The following is a 23,323-nucleotide window of genomic DNA, read 5'->3' on the forward strand; positions in this document are numbered from 1 at the left end:
TTACAGCTCTGCAACTGCCAAAACGCCACTCTAAAACACAAATTAGAATACACACTCATACAGAAGGCAAATAAATGCTTACAGTATTTCCAATATTCAGTCATTTTTACTTATAATGTCTACTATATTTACATAAAAATGGTGTAATATTGTGAGAATGTTCAAGAACCTGACAATGACAAATACATTTTTTGATTGATCAGTTTTATTCACTTAAGAAACCATTATGTCCCAGATGTATATGTAATAAAATGATATATATATATATATATTTCACTCAAAGGTAAACTTTTAAGACTTAGTGGGAGAACAATGTAAAACCAATGGATCAACAGTTGGGAGATGTTGACTAATATGCATCATTCAGTTATGTTGTAAGTAAATCAGAATAATAGGACTCACGGTATTAGCCTACTATTCAATTCAATTCCACATTTTTACTTAAAGCTCATTGCATGATTGTTGTATTCCAAACCGAGAAAATACAGTAGAATTTAGTCTTTGACAGTGCAAAAATCCAAGCCATTTTATCAATGCAAGGCACTTGTGGAATGTTCACAATAATATCCTGTTATATTCCCAATTTACAGTCTCAGGAGCTTGAGGCTTTGCTCACAAGCATATATTTTTTTATTTGATCTTACACATCCAGTTGATCATTCCATCCTCGTTCCATTCCTTCCTCTTCTTGCTTACCTTTACTTTATCTTTCTTCCTCCACTCCTTAGCCAATCAACAAACACCTTTAGTCAGAACACCCGTTGCTGTTTCTTGAGAGAGTATAAGCCCATGTCTTCTTTCTACTCATGAGAGCATAGTGAGTATGTAGGCCTATGTATGTAATTATGTACCTACAAATGCAACATGATCACATCAACTCACTGCAATTTTAGACGTTTGTCCAAATGGCTACAAAATTTACCTTTGACCACTGCGTGGCCTATGTGGCGGGTCAGGGTCATAACTGAGCGTGCTCTGAGCTCTGGTCGCTGTCGTGACTGTCCTCATTACCAGGGGAACTGGAGGAGTGGTGTAATCCTCCCACCATGCCACAGTACTCTGACGGCAACAGCGTTCCCTTCTTCGCGTTGACAAGTTCTTTTTCCCGGGCTGCTGCCCCCTGTTGACCTCCTTTAACACGCTTCCACTTCATCCTTCTGTTCTGGAACCACACCTTCACCTGGAGGAAAGGAGACCAATTGGTTTACAGGGAAATTAGTGGAAGTTATATGACAGGGGGGTCCAACTCAATACCTGGTGGACCACAGTGACTGCTAATTTCAGCTCTTTCCTTTGGTGTCTGATTTAGACACTCCTAGGGAGGAAGGAAAACATGCAGATGCTGTGGCTCTCAAGGACTGGAGTTTGACACTTGGATCGTTTGCAGGAAAGTGAGTTGATCATAGCCCTTCTCAATAACAAGGGCAATATTAGCCAAGATTTTAGAAAGTATATTTAGGTTAGTAATAATAACCACATGAAGAAAACATCAACAACTTTTCATTGCACAAAGTTTAACTGTAGTCTTAAGGCCTTGTTGTGAGAGAGTGGAGATGGGGTGTAGATGGAGTGTGAGGGTCTGAGGTAACTCAATGCCACTGTGGGTGCGTTGGTTGTAGGGTTCTGGAGATTGAGTTCTTGGCAAATAGACCCGTCTGTAAAACCCTAGCGTCCCCGCACCTCTTCCCCCATCCCTCCTCAGTAAAACCCTAGCGTCCCCCCACCTCTTCCCCCATCCCTCCTCAGTAAAACCCTAGCATCCCCTCACCTCTTCCCCCATCCCTCCTCAGTAAAACCCTAGCGTCCCCCCACCTCTTCCCCCATCCCTCCTCAGTAAAACCCTAGCGTCCCCCCACCTCTTCCCCCATCCCTCCTCATTAAAACCCTAGCGTCCCCTCACCTCTTCCCCCATCCCTCCTCAGTAAAACCCTAGCGTCCCCCCACCTCTTCCCCCATCCCTCCTCACTAAAACCCTAGCGTCCCCCCACCTCTTCCCCCATCCCTCCTCAGTAAAACCCTAGCGTCCCCCCACCTCTTCCCCCATCCCTCCTCAGTAAAACCCTAGCGTCCCCTCACCTCTTCCCCCATCCCTCCTCAGTAAAACCCTAGCGTCCCCCCACCTCTTCCCCCATCCCTCCTCAGTAAAACCCTAGCGTCCCCCTACCTCTTCCCCCATCCCTCCTCAGTAAAACCCTAACATTCCACTGTGTGTTGGGAAACTCAATGTCCTGAATCTGTTGGTGTGAACCCTCCTCTATCAGTGTATGTGACTGGGAGATTTACGGTCTCAGTGAAACAGACCTCTGCCAGCGCAGCAGAGCACACACAAACACACACACGCATGCACACACACACACACACACGCACGCACACACACATACACACAACCCAGCTCCCCCACCTCTCATTTCACGCACATACACACACACACACACACACACACACACTTCTTCCGACACACCAGCTCCCCCCCACACACCCTCTCTAGCTCCCCCACCTGCCTCTTCACAATGCATGATCTTATGTACAGTGCCTTGCGAAAGTATTCGGCCCCCTTGAACTTTGCGACCTTTTGCCACATTTCAGGCTTCGAACATAAAGATATAAAACTGTATTTTTTTGTGAAGAATCAACAACAAGTGGGACACAATCATGAAGTGGTACGACATTTATTGGATATTTCAAACTTTTTTAACAAATCAAAAACTGAAAAATTGGGGGTGCAAAATTATTCAGCCCCCTTAAGTTAATACTTTGTAGCGCCACCTTTTGCTGCGATTACAGCTGTAAGTCGCTTGGGGTATGTCTCTATCAGTTTTGCACATCGAGAGACTGAATTTTTTTCCCATTCCTCCTTGCAAAACAGCTCGAGCTCAGTGAGTTGGATGGAGAGCATTTGTGAACAGCAGTTTTCAGTTCTTTCCACAGATTCTCGATTGGATTCAGGTCTGGACTTTGACTTGGCCATTCTAACACCTGGATATGTTTATTTTTGAACCATTCCATTGTAGATTTTGCTTTATGTTTTGGATCATTGTCTTGTTGGAAGACAAATCTCCATCCCAGTCTCAGGTCTTTTGCAGACTCCATCAGGTTTTCTTCCAGAATGGTCCTGTATTTGGCTCCATCCATCTTCCCATCAATTTTAACCATCTTCCCTGTCCCTGCTGAAGAAAAGCAGGCCCAAACCATGATGCTGCCACCACCATGTTTGACAGTGGGGATGGTGTGTTCAGGGTGATGAGCTCTGTTGCTTTTACGCCAAACATAACATCTTGCATTGTTGCCAAAAAGTTCAATTTTGGTTTCATCTGACCAGAGCACCTTCTTCCACATGTTTGGTGTGTCTCCCAGGTGGCTTGTGGCAAACTTTAAACAACACTTTTTATGGATATCTTTAAGAAATGGCTTTCTTCTTGCCACTCTTCCATAAAGGCCAGATTTGTGCAATATACGACTGATTGTTGTCCTATGGACAGAGTCTCCCACCTCAGCTGTAGATCTCTGCAGTTCATCCAGAGTGATCATGGGCCTCTTGGCTGCATCTCTGATCAGTCTTCTCCTTGTATGAGCTGAAAGTTTAGAGGGACGGCCAGGTCTTGGTAGATTTGCAGTGGTCTGATACTCCTTCCATTTCAATATTATCGCTTGCACAGTGCTCCTTGGGATGTTTAAAGCTTGGAAATCTTTTTGTATCCAAATCCGGCTTTAAACTTCTTCACAACAGTATCTCGGACCTGCCTGGTGTGTTCCTTGTTCTTCATGATGCTCTCTGCGCTTTTAACGGACCTTTGAGACTATCACAGTGCAGGTGCATTTATACGGAGACTTGATTACACACAGGTGGGTTGTATTTATCATCATTAGTCATTTAGGTCAACATTGGATCATTCAGAGATCCTCACTGAACTTCTGGAGAGAGTTTGCTGCACTGAAAGTAAAGGGGCTGAATAATTTTGCACGCCCAATTTTTCAGTTTTTGATTTGTTAAAAAAGTTTGAAATATCCAATAAATGTCGTTCCACTTCATGATTGTGTCCCACTTGTTGTTGATTCTTCACAAAAAAATACAGTTTTATATCTTTATGTTTAAAGCCTGAAATGTGGCAAAAGGTCGCAAAGTTCAAGGGGGCCGAATACTTTCACAAGGCACTGTAAACCCCAAGCGACACCTCATCTACCGGAGCTGGCAGCCGAGAGCCAAATGATTTTCTACAAGATCATTAGTCGCTGTCGCATACCAATTGAGTCTGGGATCCCCTGTTGCCGTCAACGGGGTACTTTGGGTCATTTTGACCTCACTGTGTACGATGTATGTTTAACAGGGTGACACTGAACTCTGGGTGTACGTTGTAGGTAGTGTACGGAGATACAGATCTTTTGTTTCACTCTTTTGTTGCTGAGAATTTTCCCACACTTCAGTAGTTTATTCAAAGTTTTAAAGGCTTTAAAAGGCTACAGTTTATAATTTCAGAATTGATTTGCAGTAACAAAATTGTCATCAATCCCTACAAGAAATGTCCATTTATTACAATCAACATAATAATTCACAATTCCTGTTGCTGCAGGATTATTTTCCTAATGTAGCAAACTGTCTCAAATGAAGATCCTATATCTGCAGTAAGCCCCTGATGTTTATAGCATGTATAACGCTGGGTGACAGTGAACTGAGCAGGCGACTGGCAGCCACGTTGGACTTCGTGGTTAGTGTTGACTGTTGAGGCGTCTTATTTCGACATGGCCAGGTATGTGCTGATCCTGCCTCGGATCTTGTTCCTGACTCCACAGATCCTCCAGTATTCGCGGCTCCTCTTTGTGATGATAAAGCTGCTGCCTAAAACGGCCCGATCGGATCGAGACCGAGCGAAGCCCCGCCCCCCCCCTTCTCCCATCCCCCCCTCCCCCATCACGTCACCTACTGCCCTTGTGTCATCCATCCCCCAACCCAACCCCCCTGACGCCCCTACACCACCCTACCCCTTCCTGTTGGCCCTCCCCCTGCCCCACAAACTGCAACCCCCTCCAACAAGCCCCTGATCCCCCCGACCCCCCTCTTACCCAGCGTCCGAGCGACCTGCTTTCTCACAGGAGCCCTATGCTCCTCTGTAGGATTTATTTTAGGCATTGTAGCCTGCCACTCACAGCCCAAAGATAGGAGTTAAGTTTACAGAGTAAACACAGGCATGTGTGGCTAATTTTCTAATAAACAGGCTTATAAGCGTCAACCGCCTCATAAAAGTCCTCTGTAAGTTGTTGTTACACACAACCACACACACACACACACACACACACACACACACACACACACACACACACACACACACACACACACACACACACACACAATCCTCTGCCACTGTATACTCCCTTGGGTGCAGTCCTAATTGTGCAATAAGTAATTTGTAAGTCGTTACCTGAGACGGTTGTTACACACATACACACACACACAACCACACACACCCATTCACAAGGTTCAGTTGCGAGACAAGACCTCCAGGGTTGTGAGGGGCTCTTGGGCTGAGGCCCGACTTGTACAATCGTTGTTAGTAAAGCTATACAGTAGTTAATAGCATGATTAGGGGGATAGAAGCTGCACTGTAAGATAATAGCCAGAAGGATGTTAGACTTGGTTTTAATAACATCCAGGGTCAACCCTCACACACACACACACACGCACACACACACTTACACACAGGATCAACCCCCACACACATCCAGATTTATGGGCCCTGTATTGGGATTGTGTGGAGAAGAGAGGAGAAGAGAGGAGAGGCAGTCAGTATGAGAAGGAGTGGGGAGGGATGGTGAGGGACAGGGCTCCTAGCAGGAAGGGCCAACTCCTGGTTGGGTTGTTGCCTGGCTGCCTGGGCTTGGCCTGGCTGCAGCCAATACACTCTGATTGGATTTAGACAAAAGATGATGAGTTCAAAAGCCCTTATGGGTGTGCTGAGTGTGGAAGTTCATTTAGTTAAACGCATCGTTTTTAACCGTTTTATGCAGGCAGATTAGGCATAAATTATTCATTTAAAAAAAGGCTTTTCAATTCAAAGTTGATCTCTTTTCATATGAAATATAGCAGAGAATAAGAAGCTTTTTCACTGCCATACATTAAGGGGAGATTAAACCTATACTCTCCTAGACTCCTAGAACACCTTGAATGGATGTTCTCCATTGAGCGTAGTGTGTGGAAATCTGTCCCTTAATGTCCAGTGTATTTCCTATTGGTGTTGGAAGGGAATTAGAGAAACATCTGGTCTCTGACACATGCCATCAGACTGTCCCTGCACACCCACAGACAGCCAGACCAGCAGTGCTGGCAACACACACACACACACACGCACACACACACACACGCACACACACACACGCACACACACACGCGCCCACACGCCCACACACACACACACACACACACACGCGCGCGCGCGCCCACACACACACACACACGCACACACACACACACGCGCGCGCCCACACGCCAACACACACACACACACACACACACACACTGCACAGATACTGTACATCAAAGAGCCTCTGTGGTTTGGTTTGGAAGTGATTACATTCAGTGCGTTAGCATGACATGTCCAAGCGTTTGCTAGTGTCAAAAACATACAGAGTTTTTCATTCCGTGGTTTTTAATAGAATCCATATCAACTTTCGTTAGCTGCCATTTTCAGTGTTCACTTCACTGTGACTCTTTGAATACAAGTGTCTGAGTTATTAGCGTAATTACAGTATTAATCCTGTAACTGCGATTCCTTTAGTTATTTTGTTCACACATGAGCTGCCAATTTTCTGATTTATTTGATCATCAAAGGGAGAAATAAACTGCATCGTGTTTTGCTATTACAGTTTTTTTCGATTGCTAAATGACAGTGGACACAACTGGAGTCACATGTGCAAAACTCTAACTACAGTCTGCACAGCAGCAGTTCATGTGGACCAAACTCTAGTTCGTTTTTCATTGCTTGAACACAGTTTTCAAAACTCTACACACTTATCCCATGACTTTAACCACAACCTGCACAACACTGTGGATTTACAGCACTTTGTTCAAATGCTAACACACTGCTGTCAAAACTGTGAACCACACATTCAAAACGGAATAGATTTCAGCCTTTTGCCTTTCAAACACTGCTGATTGCAATTTCAGCTGAAAGGCTAAGCAGGTGTCTTGTTTTAGACTTGTTAGTGAACACACACACATATTACAGTATATATAGGTAGAGCTCAGAAAGACTCATTTTGGAAATGGAACAAGGAAGATGGGTTCGTGGAGGGAGAAGGGTGGCAGGGAGAGGGCGGATGCGTGGAGGAAGACAAAGAAGACAAAGAGCTGTTATTTCAGATGAAATAAGGGCTACACTTATAGACCATGTCGTGAACCATGGTCTCTCATTGAGAGAGGCAGGGTTGAGGGTGCAACCCAATCTGCAAAGATCCACAGTGGCATCTGTAATGCGAATTTTCCATCATGCAAACAGGTGAGAGTTACATCCTTACAGTAAATGAAAACATTACAGGAATCTATTTTGTATTGCAATTATAGAATATTTAAACAGATATATATTACAGTAAGTTTGACTGTAAAATATATTTTTACAACAGGACCCAAAGGCTGCCCCCAACAGGGGGAAGAGGAAAAATATTTTCAGATGCGCAGGAAAATGCTATTGTTGACATGGTTGTTGTCAACAATGCAATAAAACTGCGGGAGATTCAAGATAGAGTGCTGGCTGATAATGATATATTTGAAAATGTTAATTCTGTCAGCACAACAACTATTGCTCGAGTCCTAAAGAAACACCATGTTACAATGAAACAGTTATACACTGTACCGTTCGAGAGAAACAGTGAACGGGTAAAAGAGCAAAGATACCAATATGTCCAGGTAAGACGTCTGAGGTTACGTACACAGCTATACAAAACATTTACAGTAAAAAAAAACACTAGCATTTCTACAGTAAAACTGTGCACTTACTGTTTTTCAGAGAGTAATGGAGGTGGAAGCACTGGAAAGACCACATTCATTTGTATTTATCAATGAAGCTGGATTTAACCTTGCCAAAACACGGCGCAGAGGAAGGAATGTTATAGGTCAAAGGGCCACTGTGGAGGTTCCAGGCCAAAGGGGGGGAAATATCACCATGTGTGCTGCAATGGCCAATGATGGTTTGCTTCTCAACACACCACTCATTGGCCCATACAACACAGAAAGGCTTATAGCTTTCCTAGAACCGCTCTATGCTCAGCTAGTGCCAGCAGAACAGGGGGAGCCAGTAAGAAACCCCCAAGTTTTTGTCATAGTTTGCGATAACGTTGCTTTTCACCACTCTGCAGCTGTCACAGATTGGTTTGCAGCACATCACAGATTTATGGTTTTGTACCTGCCTGCATATTCACCCTTCCTCAACCCAATAGAGGAGTTTTTATCTGCCTGGAGGTGGAAAGTGTTTGGTCACCACCCACATGACCAAATGTCTCTTTTGGAAGCCATGCGTGCCGGATGTGAGGACACGAGTCCAGAGGACTGCCAGGGATGGATAAGGCACTCCAGAAGGTTCTTCCCCAGGTGCATGGCAAGAGAAAACATTAGATGTGATGTTGAAGAAAACCTGTGGCCTGATGCTAGAGAGAGGCAGGATTAGCCCCTCAATTATTTGTTTGAATTACAGTATGTACTTTTAGTTTCTACCTTTTTTTTCTCATTACTGTAATTCCGTAAATTACTACAGACTATTGAAGCAAACTGCTAATTTTCATTTACCTTAAAGAATTGTTATGTTCTAAAAAAATATATAAATCATGTGAAAGAATGTCACTCTTTTCTTCGAAGAAAAATATTACTTTGTATGAAGTCACTGAAATTGTTCAAACTGTAAAGATGAAGAGTTTGTATTTTCTGTATTGGTGTTTGATGCTAGTGTTTTTACTCTCAGTGTGTTCTGAGTGACAGTGTGTGTTATCTCAGTGAGGGTTGTGCATAGTGTTTGGCTGCACTGAGCGTGTTTTGAGCCATGTGTTAAGAGTTGTGTTGCTTGGAATGAGTTTTGCAGGTGATGTGAACTGTTTAGCTCAGGTGACTGTTGGTAGTGCAGACTGTAGTTAGAGTTTTGCACATGTGACTCCAGCTGTGCCCACTGTCGTTTAGCAATCGAAAAAAACTGTAACTTGGTTTTTTTAGCAAGACAACAGGTCTTACTTTTTCACATTTACATTTTTTTTCACTTTTCACATGCAACTTATTTTGCATTTTTTCATATGCAGGTAACATACTTGTCTTTCTGTGAGGTCGAGGTTGACTGCTATCTCATATCGCCTAAGTCTCGTCAGGTAGTTGTGGTGCGCAAACTCTGACTCCAGTTCCCGGATCTGTTCCTTGGTGAACGCTGTCCTCTCCTTCCTGGGCTTGCTGTTCACGTCAGACTTATAGCTCCCGTCCTGGGAATCTAAAATGAAAAACAGAACTTTTTCCAGACACAGTTGAGTCGCCAAAAAAGAAAGGAGAATAAAAGGGGTGGGAGAAAAGAAGGGATCGCGTGATAAACTGCTGAAACACAAACCAAGAGCTAAACAATTATCAGTGCCAATCACCTTTTATTATGGGGATATTGGTCATGCACACTATAGTGTCTTCTTGGGGGAGGGGCTGCATGAGAAGAGCCATGCAGGGAGTACTGTCCCAGAGCCCAGCTCACTCAGGCAACCTCCAAATATGCTCTTTCTCCGAAACAGACTCACTCATCTTCGCTCGCTCCTTAGAGCATAGAAACAAACGGACTGATATCTCTCAAATACCATTAAGTTGTAACACATTCTTACTGTATGTGAACATTTCACAGATCAATTTGCCAAAGCCTCATTTCTTTGAAACCTAGGCGACATAGAGAATATGTCCTATAACAATCATTTGTTTAACTGGAAAGCTGGTGAAATTGTCTCAGCCTCTCTCCAGTACTTTATCACTTTTTTGAAATAGAAGTTTTATCCAAAAGGAGAGGTAATGTTTGATGCTAGCCAACTCAAGACTGTAGCTCTATTGTTGAAAGACAAAAGTGATTCCAAGAGCTCATCTCTGGTGGTAATGTGAAGCGGTAATGTACACTACCGTTCAAAAGTTTGGGGTCACTTATACATTTCCTTGTTTTTGAAAGAAAAGCCCATTTTTTGCTTATTAAAATAACATCAAATTGATCAGAAATACAGTGTAGACATTGTTAATGTTGTAAATGTCTATTGTTGCTGGAAACGGCTGATTTTTTATGGAATATCTACATAGGAGTACAGAGGCCCATTATCAGAAACCATTACTCCTGTGTTCCAATGGCACGTTGTGTTAGCTAATCCAAGTTTATCATTTTGAAAGGCTAATTGATCATTAGAAAACCCTTTTGCAATTACGTTAGCACAGCTGAAAAATGTTGTGCTGATTGAATAAGCAATAACACTTCTTTAGAAGAGTTGAGTATCTGGAGCATCAGCATTTATGGGTTCAATTACAGGCTCAAAATGGTCAGAAATGAAGAACTTTCTTCTGAAACTCGTGTCTATTCTTGTTCTGAGAAATTAAGGCTATTCCATGCGAGAAATTGCCAATGAACTGACCCCATAAAAATTAGGTTCATGCTGCCTCTGCTATGTGTGGTGTGTAGTAGCGTGATAATGTGGTGTGGTAATGTGGGACAGTAGGGTGTGGACCTCCCAGCTATCACCTAGTAGGCTGAACAATAGACCAATAGATACACAGATCATCTGAGCACCAACCATGGGCCTAGACAGAAAATGGAGCATGGTCTGAAAACTTACACCAGCCCACTCTACATGGCTAAAGCAATTCAGACGATGACAGGGAGGAGAGTGTTGTGTGTGTGATTCGTTGTATATTTGATTGAAGTTAAGTAGACTTGAGAAAGACTTTCCAGATTGTAATTTATTTTTTATCCAATTGCCTGTATTTAATCCAGATTGTAATTCCTTTTGATCCAATTGCCTGTATTTAATCCAGATTGTAATTCCTTTTGATCCAATTGCCTGTATTTAATCCAGATTGTAATTCCTTTTGATCCAATTGCCTGTATTTAATCCAGATTGTAATTCCTTTTGATCCAATTGCCTGTATTTAATCCAGATTGTAATTCATTTTGATCCAATTGCCTGTATTTAATCCAGATTGTAATTCCTTTTGATCCAATTGCCTGTATTTAATCCAGATTGCTCAATTGGATTCTGAAAAGGGTCCATTAATGAAATCCTTTCAAATATATTTTCCCTTATAGATGTGGCTTAAAATTGGGCAAACATCAATGGATTTCTCTAAACATCACACTTCAGGGCGTCAAATGCATGGAGTTGTAATTTACGCGCTGTTCTTTAGTCCGCGCCACACAAAACCAGCTGACATTTTCTTAGTTCAACTGTAAATGTTGGATGTGTTGGATATGTTGACAAACCAAATAGTGTCAGGAAAGAGTCTGTGTCTGCCACATCACACAGTCACAGCACAGCTTGTACCCTCTATTCATGGCACCTCCATTTGTAAAAACAGAATATGGGACAAAGAAGTTTCTGGAAATAAGTTTTCAAACAAATTGTCTTTCATACAGTTTGGGGATTATATTTAATTTGAAACAATTGTTTAATGATTTATACCGTACAATATATTACAATACTCCTTTAATATTCCCACAAAATTAATCTACAATTCATTTTAAACTTTGTTTTGCATTCTTTGTTATTTACCAAGGTGAATTTCAACCATTATTTCACTATTGCCACATCATTGTTATACCATTGCCTCATCAGAAATAGAAACTTTAAAAAAGACCAGGTTGCCTTTTGTAATGTGCCAGGGAAAATAAGGAACTGTGATTTGTGTTAGAGGTGTTCCAAATGTCCATGGCAGCTCCTGGGTTATGCTTCAGACTTCTACTACCTGTCAATCAGAATTGCACCCTGGTGTAAAACTGACCTGAGAGATGGGAAGTGAAGGAGGAAAGTTAACTACTGGACACAATTGCACGTGTGCTTGCTGGGAGAATAACACAGATACATGCAAATCAAATGTGCCCATCCTATCAGTGCCCCAATAAAATGTGTTGTTGCACGACGCCACTGAAAGCAGGTGTCAGTGAAATGGCTTCTGGATACGGAGAGCAGTCCTCTTGTCGTGACCCTCCGCTGATGTAGAATCAGCCCTTGTGTTTGCATACATGTAGCCGCCAGGAAGTACAGCCACTGTGCTGTCCTTATTAAGGACCTGATGTGTCTAGTCTCTAAATGGATGGGGCTTGCATTATTATGGTGTCTGTCGATAATAATGACGGCTACAGCCATATACAGCCATATTAGGTCTAGTGCTGTGCCCTGAATGACGAGTCCAACGCATTTAGCCATCGGCCATTTTGAGACTCCACCCGGGGTCCAGATCAGTTTGTCCCTTACACCCTCAGCGTTCTCAAAGGCAACACAGTCGTTCAGTGGCCAGGGTGTAAAATTATATCACCGACTTATGTACACACTCACACGTGCCACTGACTGTGCTCATCTCAAAATAGCTGTTTAACAAATGTGGAAATGGGACCTAACATAAACCTTTTTTTATTATGTAACTCTTCACTGCACAAAAATGAGAATGTCTGTCTCTAATGGGCAATAAAGTTATATTCCATTCCATTCCGTTCCGTTGCATTCCATTCCGTTCCATTCCATTCTATCATCCATATTGCAGTGGTATCCAAAAGTAGTACGGATGAATTCTCCACTACCATTATAAGCCTGCTTTTGCGCACAGCTGTTGCGGCTAATGCTATAGGTACATACATTCTACAGCCATAAATACTATGTAGGTTTAAACCTATCAAAAAGCCCAGGTGTGGCCGTTCTAATAGTTTAAAAGGTGGCGTCACAGAAATAACACCGGTAGGACATTAATACCCTGGAGGAAAATGTCCCTGTTGATTATCCCTGGGAGCCTGAAGAGAGAGACAAAGAAAAACTTGGCTGTCCCGGGCTATAACCTATAACATTGGTTTGAGGGCTGTTGAGATTGAAGAACGTTAAAGGAGAAACAGTTTAATAGTCTAATTAGAATGGTAGATTGAGGTAAAAGTGAGTCAATCCATCTATGTAAACATTGCAAACGACAGAGGTAAATCATCACCCTGATTACAGTACCGCTGAGAGAGTATCTTAATATCTGCTGTTGAGACAAATGGAAAGGCAATGGATCTAATGCTTCACATAACAGAAGATGACTGCAAATCAGTAATGTATCTCACTAGCTCATGTCTTTATATAAGATTGTCAATGGAATAGTATGACTATTGACCTTAGCATTAATAAAGATAATTTAAGCTTTTTTTAGTCCAATGGTTTAATTGAATTTTGATCATTTTGCTTCCCAAAAAGATTTCTTTAATAGATTAATTCATTTAATATATGTTGTTCTACTGAAAAGGGAACAAAATGATGGTATGAGAATAATTGTATTAATTGCGCTTGGGTGAAATGAAGTACAAGATCATATTTGATGTTTACGGCCTTGCTGCCTAGGGTTTCACATAATAAGATGTTGTTTCTAAGAAGCGCTTGCCTGCATTTATTTTAAATATGAATTAGCAAATAAAGTTAGCCTAATTCTACCTCGTTCATTTGTAAACACTCATTCCGGAGATGAATGAATGTCAATACAGTATGGAAAACAGTTGAGATAAGCTAATATAAGACAATCAATGTATCAAGATAATAGAAGATATTTAAAGAAGCTATAACATAAGGTCTTATAGTGAAATGTCTTCCCGGTATGTTAGTACAGTTAAGTGTTAAATTACAGATAACCTTTGTGCAGTAGCTGGTAATTGAAATGAACAAATTACACTTGCAATTAGACAATTAAGAAAACAAAATGATATTTAACATTAAACTATGAGCATCAAGCAGTCGGTAATCGAATAAGACATCAGTTGTAATCATCAGAACTAAGGCTATTTCAGATAACCTTGAAGTTGAATATTTATACCACAAAAGTATTGACATATGGCCATCAGTATTATCCGGACAACTACTGTAAAAACAAGGCCCAAACGCTCAAACAAGCCTACTAGTAAGTGAGGTTAAAACTAAGAACTTTAAGAACTAAAAGGTATGCGCTGGACTCTTCTCATGAGGTTCTCCAATGTAGGATCGCTGACACATAAAACTGCAGGGCGTTCAGTGATCATGGAAACATGAGCCAATTAACAAAAAATGCAACAAATAGATGTTTTATTACTGTATCACACACTGTTCTCTGCTGTTTTGACATCTGTGGAACTGTCTGCTGACACAGAGATATGAGAATAGACAAACCAAACACTTCAAATCATTATACTCCCTCGCTAGGTGATGAAAACTCCTCAGTCAGTTTTGAAAGAAACTACCAAAACCTTGAGACTGAATGTCGCAATATGGCTAGTGCAGAACAGGCAACTAAACATAGAATATAACCCACAAAACCAAAATGGAAAATGGCAACCTAAATAGGATCCCCAATCAGAGACAACGATAAACAGCTGCCTCTGATTGGGAACCAATTCAGGCCACCATAGACCTAGACATACAAAATACAAAATACAAAATACAAAAAACCCATAGATATACAAAAACCCTAGACAGGACAAAAACACACATACCCACCCTCGTCACACCCTGACCTGACCAAAATAATACATAAAACATAGATAACTAAGGTCAGGGCGTGACACTGAAGTCAAAGCTAAGAGAAGAGAAGAGGAGAGAATAATCATTGTCCTCATCTTACCTGAGCTGTGCAAGTCATCTTTTCCTTTACTGTTCCGTCTCTGTTCCGTCTCGTCCGGGGACATCGTCTGTCGTCCAACGTCCCCAGGAACACACGACACACCTGTAGGGTCACTACTACCTCCTAGACCGGGGTTAGTCTGGAATCCACACAGATTCACGGTCCCTCCACCACACAGTTCTGAGACTTGCCTGTCCGGAGGAGGCAGGCAGAGGCCATGCCTGGTGTTGGGTGAGGGAATCTGGGGGACATGCCAGGGGGTCTGATGGGCCTGGTGCTGTGAGTGGTGGGGATGCTGTTGATGCTGATGGAGGTGTCCTCCACGATGGTGGTGTTGCTGCCCTCCGTACGCCTCCTCCCCCCCAGGTCCAGGGTACCCCCCACAGGGGGGCGAAGAGTCGGGCAGGTTGGAGTAGGAGATGTGGTCGGAGCGTCCGTGCAGCACCAGCGGGGACTGGGTAAAGGCAGGGTGGGGGTGCAGGCCCTGGGCCGGGGCGTGGGGGCTACGGAGGCACCCAAACAGGGAGTGATCCATCACGGTGCTCCACGAGATCCACCCGTGAGACGAAATCCCCTAAGTCCACCACACACACAACCACCAAAACCTCCAGGAACAACCAGACACTAATAGAGACCACAAGACAGAGAGAGAGTAGAGAGGACTGAAGCCAGTTGAGGGAGGTGTGCGGACACGGCGCCTCAAATCAGGGCTCTCCTCCACGGCTCTCTCACCTCGCACCTCCGTGTGCCCCGCGTTAGTTCCCAAGGAGAGAGATCGAAGCAGGAAGGCAGAGCTCACAGTGTTGAAAGGTAAGGCCTCCTGTAATCCTGAGCATGCAGCTTGTTGCCAGGCGCAGCGCTGGTAAACACTGACTATGCTGAGATGGTAGACGGAGAGGAGAGACGGAGGAGAGGAGAGACGGAGGAGAGGAGAGACGGAGGAGAAGAGAGACGGCTGAGGCCAGAGTGGTTCCAGGGAGAAGGTGGTTCCAGGGAAGTTGGGAGAGAGAGAGAGAGAGAGAGAGAGAGAGAGGGGAAGGGAGGGAGGGAGGGTGGGTGGGTGGGAGGAGGCCGAGGAGGGGCGATGTTATATATAGGACGTAACGTGAGAGGGAGGCCGGGTCACTGGCTCACTGCTAGGCTACTGACCACATGTATACGATCTTCCTCCAAAACGCAACGCACAATCAATCTGAACCATTCCAATGGCCTGGCCTCAGGAAAAAATGGGCAATTCATTTTGAAACCACCTGACCCCCGTCTATACACTTTTTTAGACGTGCAGTGTTGCGTCATACTTCAGGGGGTTGGATATGGGGGTTCGGGGGTTCAACACCCCAACATTATCTGCTGTTTGTGTGTTTACTGCAATAGGGGCTGATGCATTAATATTTAGGTGTGTAGGTGGTTTGAAAATATGTTTTCTGTATGTGGCCCTGTACTTGAGTGATAAATATAAACTTTTTTTATCAGAATCAACAAATCTGTACCACCTATATATCAGTGCGATTCATGTGATTCTTAGAAATGTTATATATTTCAGTGCCAAGTTATCAGTATTATGCGATTCATAATTTCAAGCAGATTTGTATTTCCTTCTTACCATTTCATCAAATGAATTTCTACATAATGAATACTATAACATAACTAGCACTTTGGATACCATGCGTTGTTAGAGTAGAGTTTTCTCAGCGCTGTAGCCGTATACAAAGATTCTTAGGCTGCACCAGCACATCCGGTGGTCCTGGAGCTAGGGGTCCTGTAGCTAGGGGTCCTGGAGCTAGGGGTCCTGTAGCTAGGGGTCCTGGAGCTAGGGGTCCTGGAGCTAGGGGTCCTGGAGCTAGGGGTCCTGTAGCTAGGGGTCCTGGAGCTAGGGGTCCTGTAGCTAGGGGTCCTGTAGCTAGGGGTCCTGGAGCTAGGGGTCCTGGAGCTAGGGGTCCTGGAGCTAGGGGTCATGGAGCTAGGGGTCCTGTAGAAAAACACTGTGTTTACAAATTAGGCCAATTAGTAACTGTGTAAAGTGATTTGTGGGTTTAAGCCCTCGTTGAGTATTTATGATTATATGGTTTCGTTTTGGTCTGGTGTATGGAGGCCGGCTGTACAGTAGAATGAAGGTAGGTGCCCCCAGGGGTAGATGTTTCTCCCCAGCTCAGCCTCAGTCTCCTTTGCAGACTCTCACACCACAAAGGAGACCCCTAACCCTCCATAACTAACACCCGGTTGGATTTTCAACAGGTGACTCCTTTCACTTTTTTCACACTGCAGGCCGTTGCAGGTGTGTGTCAATGTGTGTGTGAGGGGTTGAGGCGGTGTGTGTATCTGTGTGTGTTTATATAGCCTCTATAGTGAATATGATAGACATTTAACTGCTGCTGTTGGTTCACCCTGCAACCTGGCTTTGTCAATCAGTCTGGGTTGACAGTGTGAGAAGGATAGCCTGTGCATTACCTACAGAGCTCGCATCCCGCTAGCAGACGATGCATTAGAAACAGTAGTCCCTCACTAACCTCAATAGCTCCGTTTGTTGAGATGTAACAGTTACAATTCAAATATACATATGGATCAAAATTGTGCTTGTAATTTGTTGAATCCTCTTCGGATTTTAGTCTTAAAATGTTTCATGTTAAAATAAATTGAAATAAAAATCAATAATGTGTATAGGCTGCAGTTCCGTTAAATCAGAATGTTATCTTAACTGACTTGCCTAGTTAAATTAATTAATAAATAAATACAGTTTACTTGCGGCCTGTTAGGTTTCTGTCTTTTGTACTGGGATTTCTCTGAACTTCAACTTCAATGCAGTCTGAAGTTTTAAATGGCTACATATTAATTTGATGAGTTTTAAAACATCAACTTTCCAAAGGAAGAACAGTAATGAAGCCTAACTTTGGTTCTGTTGCTTTATTGTGGTGCTTTTATTGTTGAGCCTCAAAGAGAGTTTCCCTGGATCCTTCCTCACTGAAATACAAACTAACTCTGCTGCTTTGTGATATCAGAAATGTGTGTGTGTGTGTGTGTGTGTGTGTGTGCGCGCGTGCGCGTGCGCGTGCATGTGCGTGTGTGTGTGTGTGTGTGTGTGTGTGTGTGTGTGTGACTAACTGTAAATCCCTCCGTCAGCCACTGTATCAGATAGACTCAACAGCCGTGGCATCTTTCTTCTATAGATGCCAGCTACTGTTTCACAGAGATAAAACTATTTCAAAGCATGTAAAGACGTTTCAGACTCTTTCTACAACAACGTCATGTTTCATAGTTGTCATGGTGTATTCAATTAATCATAACACAGGGATAATGTTATTTCAACAAATGTAAAAGCAATTCAGACTTTTTAAAATATATAACATACAGTATAATTTACAGTGCATTCAGAAAGTATTCAGACCCCTAGACTTTTTGCACATTTTGTTACATTACGGCCTTATTCTTAAATTGATTAAATTGTTTTTCCTCGTCAATCTACACACAATAACCCATAATTACAAAGCAAAAACAGGTTTAGAAATGTGTGCAAATTTATTACAAATAAAAAACTGAAATATCACATTTACATAAGTATTCAGACACTTTACTCAGTACTTTGTTGAAGCACCTTTGGCAGCGATTACAGCCTCAAGTCTCCTTGGGTATGACGCTACAAGCTTGGCACACCTGTATTTGGGGAGTTTCTCCCATTCTTCTCTGCAGATCCTCTCTAGCTCTGTCAGGTTGGATTGGGAGCGTCGCAACACAGCTATTTTCAGGTCTCTCCAGAGATGCTCAATCGGGTTCAAGTCCGTAATACAGTATGAATCCAGCAGATATTTGACACTGTGCAGAGTGTGTATCTATGTGAGACCATCTGACACAAGTCTGTGACTCAAACTCTCTTCACCACTATCAGGAATAAAGTATTCCATGCTGTATACGCCACACTGTCAAACCTTCTTAAACTGATTGGTTTCTAACAAAGACAAAATCCACTGACAGCCAGTCAGCCATATTGATAAATGAGTTAGTCTTTTTGTTTTCTTTGTATGATCTATTATTGTAAATCCTCCTGTCTTTCCAACTTCTCACTCTCTCACTCTTTCTCTCTGCTTCTGACTCTCCCTGTCTCTCTTTCTCCCTCTCTCTCTCTTCTTCAGTCCCGATCTCTCTCTCTCTCTTTCACTCCACTTCCTCTCTCTCCCTCCCCCTCTCTCTCCCCTCCCTCTCACTCTCCTTCCCCCCACCTCTCTCTCTCCTTCCCTCCCTACCTCTCTCATTCTCGTTCTCTCCCCTCCCTCTCACTCTACTTCCCTCCCTGCCTCTCTCATTGTCGTTCTCTCCCCCTCCCTCTCACTCTCCTTCCCCCTCCCTCTCTCTCTCCTTCCTCCCCTCCCTACCTATCTCATTCTCATTCTCTCCCCCTCTCTCTCTCCCCTCCAACTCTCTCTCCTTCCCTCCCAAACTCTCTCTCCTTCCCTCCCTACCCCTCTCTCTCTCTCTCTCTCTCTCTTCACTTCCTCTCTCTCTCCCCTCCCTCTCCTTCCCCACACCTCTCTCTCTCCTGCCCTCCCTACCTCTCTATCTCTCGTTCTCTCCCCCTCTCTCTCTCCCCACCTCTCTCTCTCCTTCCCTCCCTACCTCTCTCATTCTCGTTCTCTCCCCCTCCCTCTCACTCTCCTTCCCCCTCCCTCTCACTCTCCTACCCTCTCCCTCTCTCTCTCCTTCCCTCCCTACCTCTCTCATTCTCGATCTCTCCCCCCTCTCTCCCTCTCTTCCCTCTCTCTCCTTCCCTCCCTACCTCTCTCTCTCTCCTTCCCTCCCTACCTCTTTCTCTCTCTCTCCCCTCCCTCTCCTTCCCCCCAACCCTCTCTCTCGTTCTCTCCCCCCTCTCTCTCTCCCTCCCTCCCTCTCTCATTCTCGTTCTCTCCCCCCTCTCTCTCTCCCCCACCTCTCTCTCTCCCTCCCTCCCTCTCTCATTCTCATTCTCTCCCCCTCTCTCTCCCCTCCCGCTCTCGCTCCTTCCCTCCCTAACTCTATCTTCACTTCCCCTCTCTCTCCCCTCCCTCTCCTTCCCCCCACTTCTCTCTCTCCTTCCCTCCCTCTCTCTCTCCCTCCCTCCTTCTCTCTTTCCCTCCCGCTCTCTCTCCTTCCCTTCCCCCCACCTCTCTCTCTCCTTCCCTCCCTCCCTCCCTCTCTCTCTCTCCTTCCCCTCCCCCCACCTCTCTCTCCTTCCCTCCCTCTCTCTCTCCTTCCCCCTCCCTCTCTCTCTCCTTCCCTTCCCCCCATCCCTCTCTCCTTCCCTCCCTCCCTCTCACTCTCCTTCCCCCTACCCCTCTCTTTCCTTCCCCCTACCTCTCTCTTTCCTTCCCTCCCTCTCTCTCTCCCTCCCTCCATCTCTCTATCATTCTCTCCCCTCCCTCTCCTTCCCCACACCTCTCTTTCTCCTGCCCTCCCTACCTCTCTATCTCTCGTTCTCTCCCCCTCTCTCTCTCCCCACCTCTCTCTCTCCTTCCCTCCCTACCTCTCTCATTCTCGTTCTCTCCCCCTCCCTCTCACTCTCCTTCCCCCTCCCTCTCACTCTCCTACCCCCTCCCTCTCTCTCTCCTTCCCTCCCTACCTCTCTCATTCTCGATCTCTCCCCCCTCTCTCCCTCTCTTCCCTCTCTCTCCTTCCCTCCCTACCTCTCTCTCTCTCCTTCCCTCCCTACCTCTTTCTCTCTCTCTCCCCTCCCTCTCCTTCCCCCCAACCCTCTCTCTCGTTCTCTCCCCCCTCTCTCTCTCCCCCACCTCTCTCTCTCCCTCCCTCCCTCTCTCATTCTCGTTCTCTCCCCCTCCCTCTCACTCTCCTTCCCCCTCCCTCTCTCTCTCCTTCCCCCTCCCTCTATTTCTCCTTCCCTTCCCCCCACATCTCACTCTCCTTCCCCCTCCCTCTCTCTCTCCTTCCTTCCCTCCCTACCTCTCTCATTCTCATTCTCTCCCCCTCTCTCTCCCCTCCCGCTCTCGCTCCTTCCCTCCCTAACTCTATCTTCACTTCCCCTCTCTCTCCCCTCCCTCTCCTTCCCCCCACTTCTCTCTCTCCTTCCCTCCCTCTCTCTCTCCCTCCCTCCTTCTCTCTTTCCCTCCCGCTCTCTCTCCTTCCCTTCCCCCCACCTCTCTCTCTCCTTCCCTCCCTCCCTCTCTCTCTCCTTCCCCCTCCCTCTCTCTCTCTCCTTCCCTTCCCCCCATCCCTCTCTCCTTCCCTCCCTCCCTCTCACTCTCCTTCCCCCTACCCCTCTCTTTCCTTCCCCCTACCTCTCTCTTTCCTTCCCTCCCTCTCTCTCTCCCTCCCTCCATCTCTCTATCATTCCCTCCCTCTCTCTCTCCTTCCCCCCACCTCTCTCTCTCCTTCCCTCCTTCCCTACCTCTCTCTCTCCCCCTCCCTCTCTCTCTCTCTCCTTCCGTCCCTCCCTCCCTCTCTCATTCTAGTTCTCTCCCCTCCCCCACCTCCCTCCCTCCCTCCCTCCCTCTCTCATTCTCTCCCCTCCCTCTCTCTCTCATTCCCTCCCTCCCTCTCTCTCTCATTCCCTCCCTCCCTCCCTCTCTCTCTGCTTCCTTCCCTACCTCTTTCTCTCCTTCCCTCCCTCCCTCCCTCCCTCCCTCCCTACCTCACTCCTTTTCGTTCTCTCCCCTCCCTCTAAAGCTGACATGCCATATGATTGAAAGGTTTCCTCTACTTCTCTTCTTAAGGTCTTCAGGCTCTCTGGCCAACTTCCTAACTGCTATTTCATTCTGCAAATGGCTTTGTACTAAGCAACTGCTATTACCCGCATAGATCTAAGTGTATGACTAATGATTTTTAAATGCATGATTTATTCATCTAGCGGTTTTCTTGCCGCCACAGAATATAACAAATGTATTTCTCCTAAATGTGTTGCACGCATTCCCTGCATTTCTGATCATGTCCAATGATTAATATGTTCCAATATATGAACTGTGGTTCAATGTGGGCTGGTGACTATTCAATGCCTATACAGAACATACCAGACCATGTACTCTGAGACTGGATACCAATTTACTACAGCGGAGGTGTCATGCCCATAGGAACTGAATGGGCCACATTCAATTTGATCCTTAAAGTGTATTTGATGGCCCGAGGTTTGCATCATCCAGGCTGTGTCACATCCGGCCGTGATTGGGAGTCCCGTAGCGCGGCACACAATTGTCCCAGCATCGTCCAGGTTTGGCCGGGTTAGGCCGTCATTATAAATAAGAATTAGTTCTAAACTGACTTGACTAGTTAAATAAAGGTTAAATATAATGTTTTTAAATAAAACATAAACATAGTCGGCTACTGTATGAACACACTGCCCTCTACTGGTCTGGTGTGATACTACACACTAAGGTCCAGATAATACAGGTATAGGATCGTATTTCGATCACCCTGTTCCAGGAGAACTGTCCTGCAAAGAAGGAAATGTAAAACTTGTAATGTTTTTGAGGTTTAAAAAGGCTTCTGAAGCTGGTCATTTCCACTTTGAAATTTCAGACTTGATTCAATTAACCCCTACAAAAATGTCCATGAACTATAATCCACATTTCCTTTGATTTTCCTGCTGTAGCAAACGGTCTCAAATTAAGAACCTATATCTGTACAGTAACATCAGCTGGAGAGTATAAGGTCTGCCTCTGAACTCCATCCAAGGTCCTATAGGCTGCTCCTTATATCAGGGGTGACCAACTGGGCCAACTGTGTATGCAGGCTTTTGCTCCAGTCCTGCTCTAACACAGCTGATTCACCTACCCAGGATCCTGAGACGCAGCTGGTCAAGAACAAAAGCATTGCTTGGTTCACCCCCAAAACCAGCACAGAGCTTTCTCACAGATTGGACACAAAACCTAGAATCCCTTATGTTTATACATGAGGTTTTTCAATCAGCCTGTTTTAAACAAGACACCAGTTGAGGCTAAGTGTTTAATTCTGCCCGTAAATCACCAGCCCACATGTTCACACACACACACACACACACACACACACACACACACACACACACACACACACACACACACACACACACACACACACACACACACACACACACACACACACACACACACACACACACACACAGAGAGAGAGTCCTAGTTGTTCTCTAATCAGGGGCACAGTTTCAAAAAAATTACCCTAGAACGCCGATCAGAGAGAGAGCGTACACACACAGCATCATGTCTGCCATGTTCGCGTTGTGGTGTGGTCGTAAATACAGCACGTACAGCTCTTAAAAGCCACAATCAAAAAGGCCAGAATGCAGCATTTTCTTAACTAATGGGCCATGTCGCAGTGCTGAGCCATGTTTACATGGAGCCAGATTGACCTCTTTACAGAACTGATTCATCCAAAACACTGTAGGCCCAATTAAGGGAAAACCTTCAATGTTAGATAGCTACACTCTCTCTACTTCCCTCTGTGTACATAGGTAATACAGACTTGGACACACGCACACACACACACACACACACACACACACACACACACACACACCCACACACACACACACACACACACACACACACACGGGTA

The 23,323-nt window shown here is 44.7% G+C and overlaps 1 protein-coding gene across 1 annotated transcript; it reads right to left on the reverse strand.

Annotated features, from left to right (window-relative positions):
* Positions 1-412: 412 nt before the first annotated feature.
* Positions 413-15,817, reverse strand: LOC139372690 (homeobox protein MOX-2-like). The gene is made up of 4 exons (XM_071112475.1): positions 14,801-15,817; positions 9,280-9,452; positions 923-1,180; positions 413-800 (listed from the first exon to the last, which is right to left on the reverse strand). Exons 1-3 carry the CDS (start codon positions 15,333-15,335, stop codon positions 959-961), a joined length of 930 nt encoding a protein of 309 aa, XP_070968576.1. The 5' UTR covers positions 15,336-15,817; the 3' UTR covers positions 413-800; positions 923-958.
* Positions 15,818-23,323: the final 7,506 nt, after the last annotated feature.

The sequence above is a fragment of the Oncorhynchus clarkii genome, chromosome 18 (genome assembly GCF_045791955.1).
Source record: "Oncorhynchus clarkii lewisi isolate Uvic-CL-2024 chromosome 18, UVic_Ocla_1.0, whole genome shotgun sequence".
NCBI classification, from domain to species: domain Eukaryota; kingdom Metazoa; phylum Chordata; class Actinopteri; order Salmoniformes; family Salmonidae; genus Oncorhynchus; species Oncorhynchus clarkii.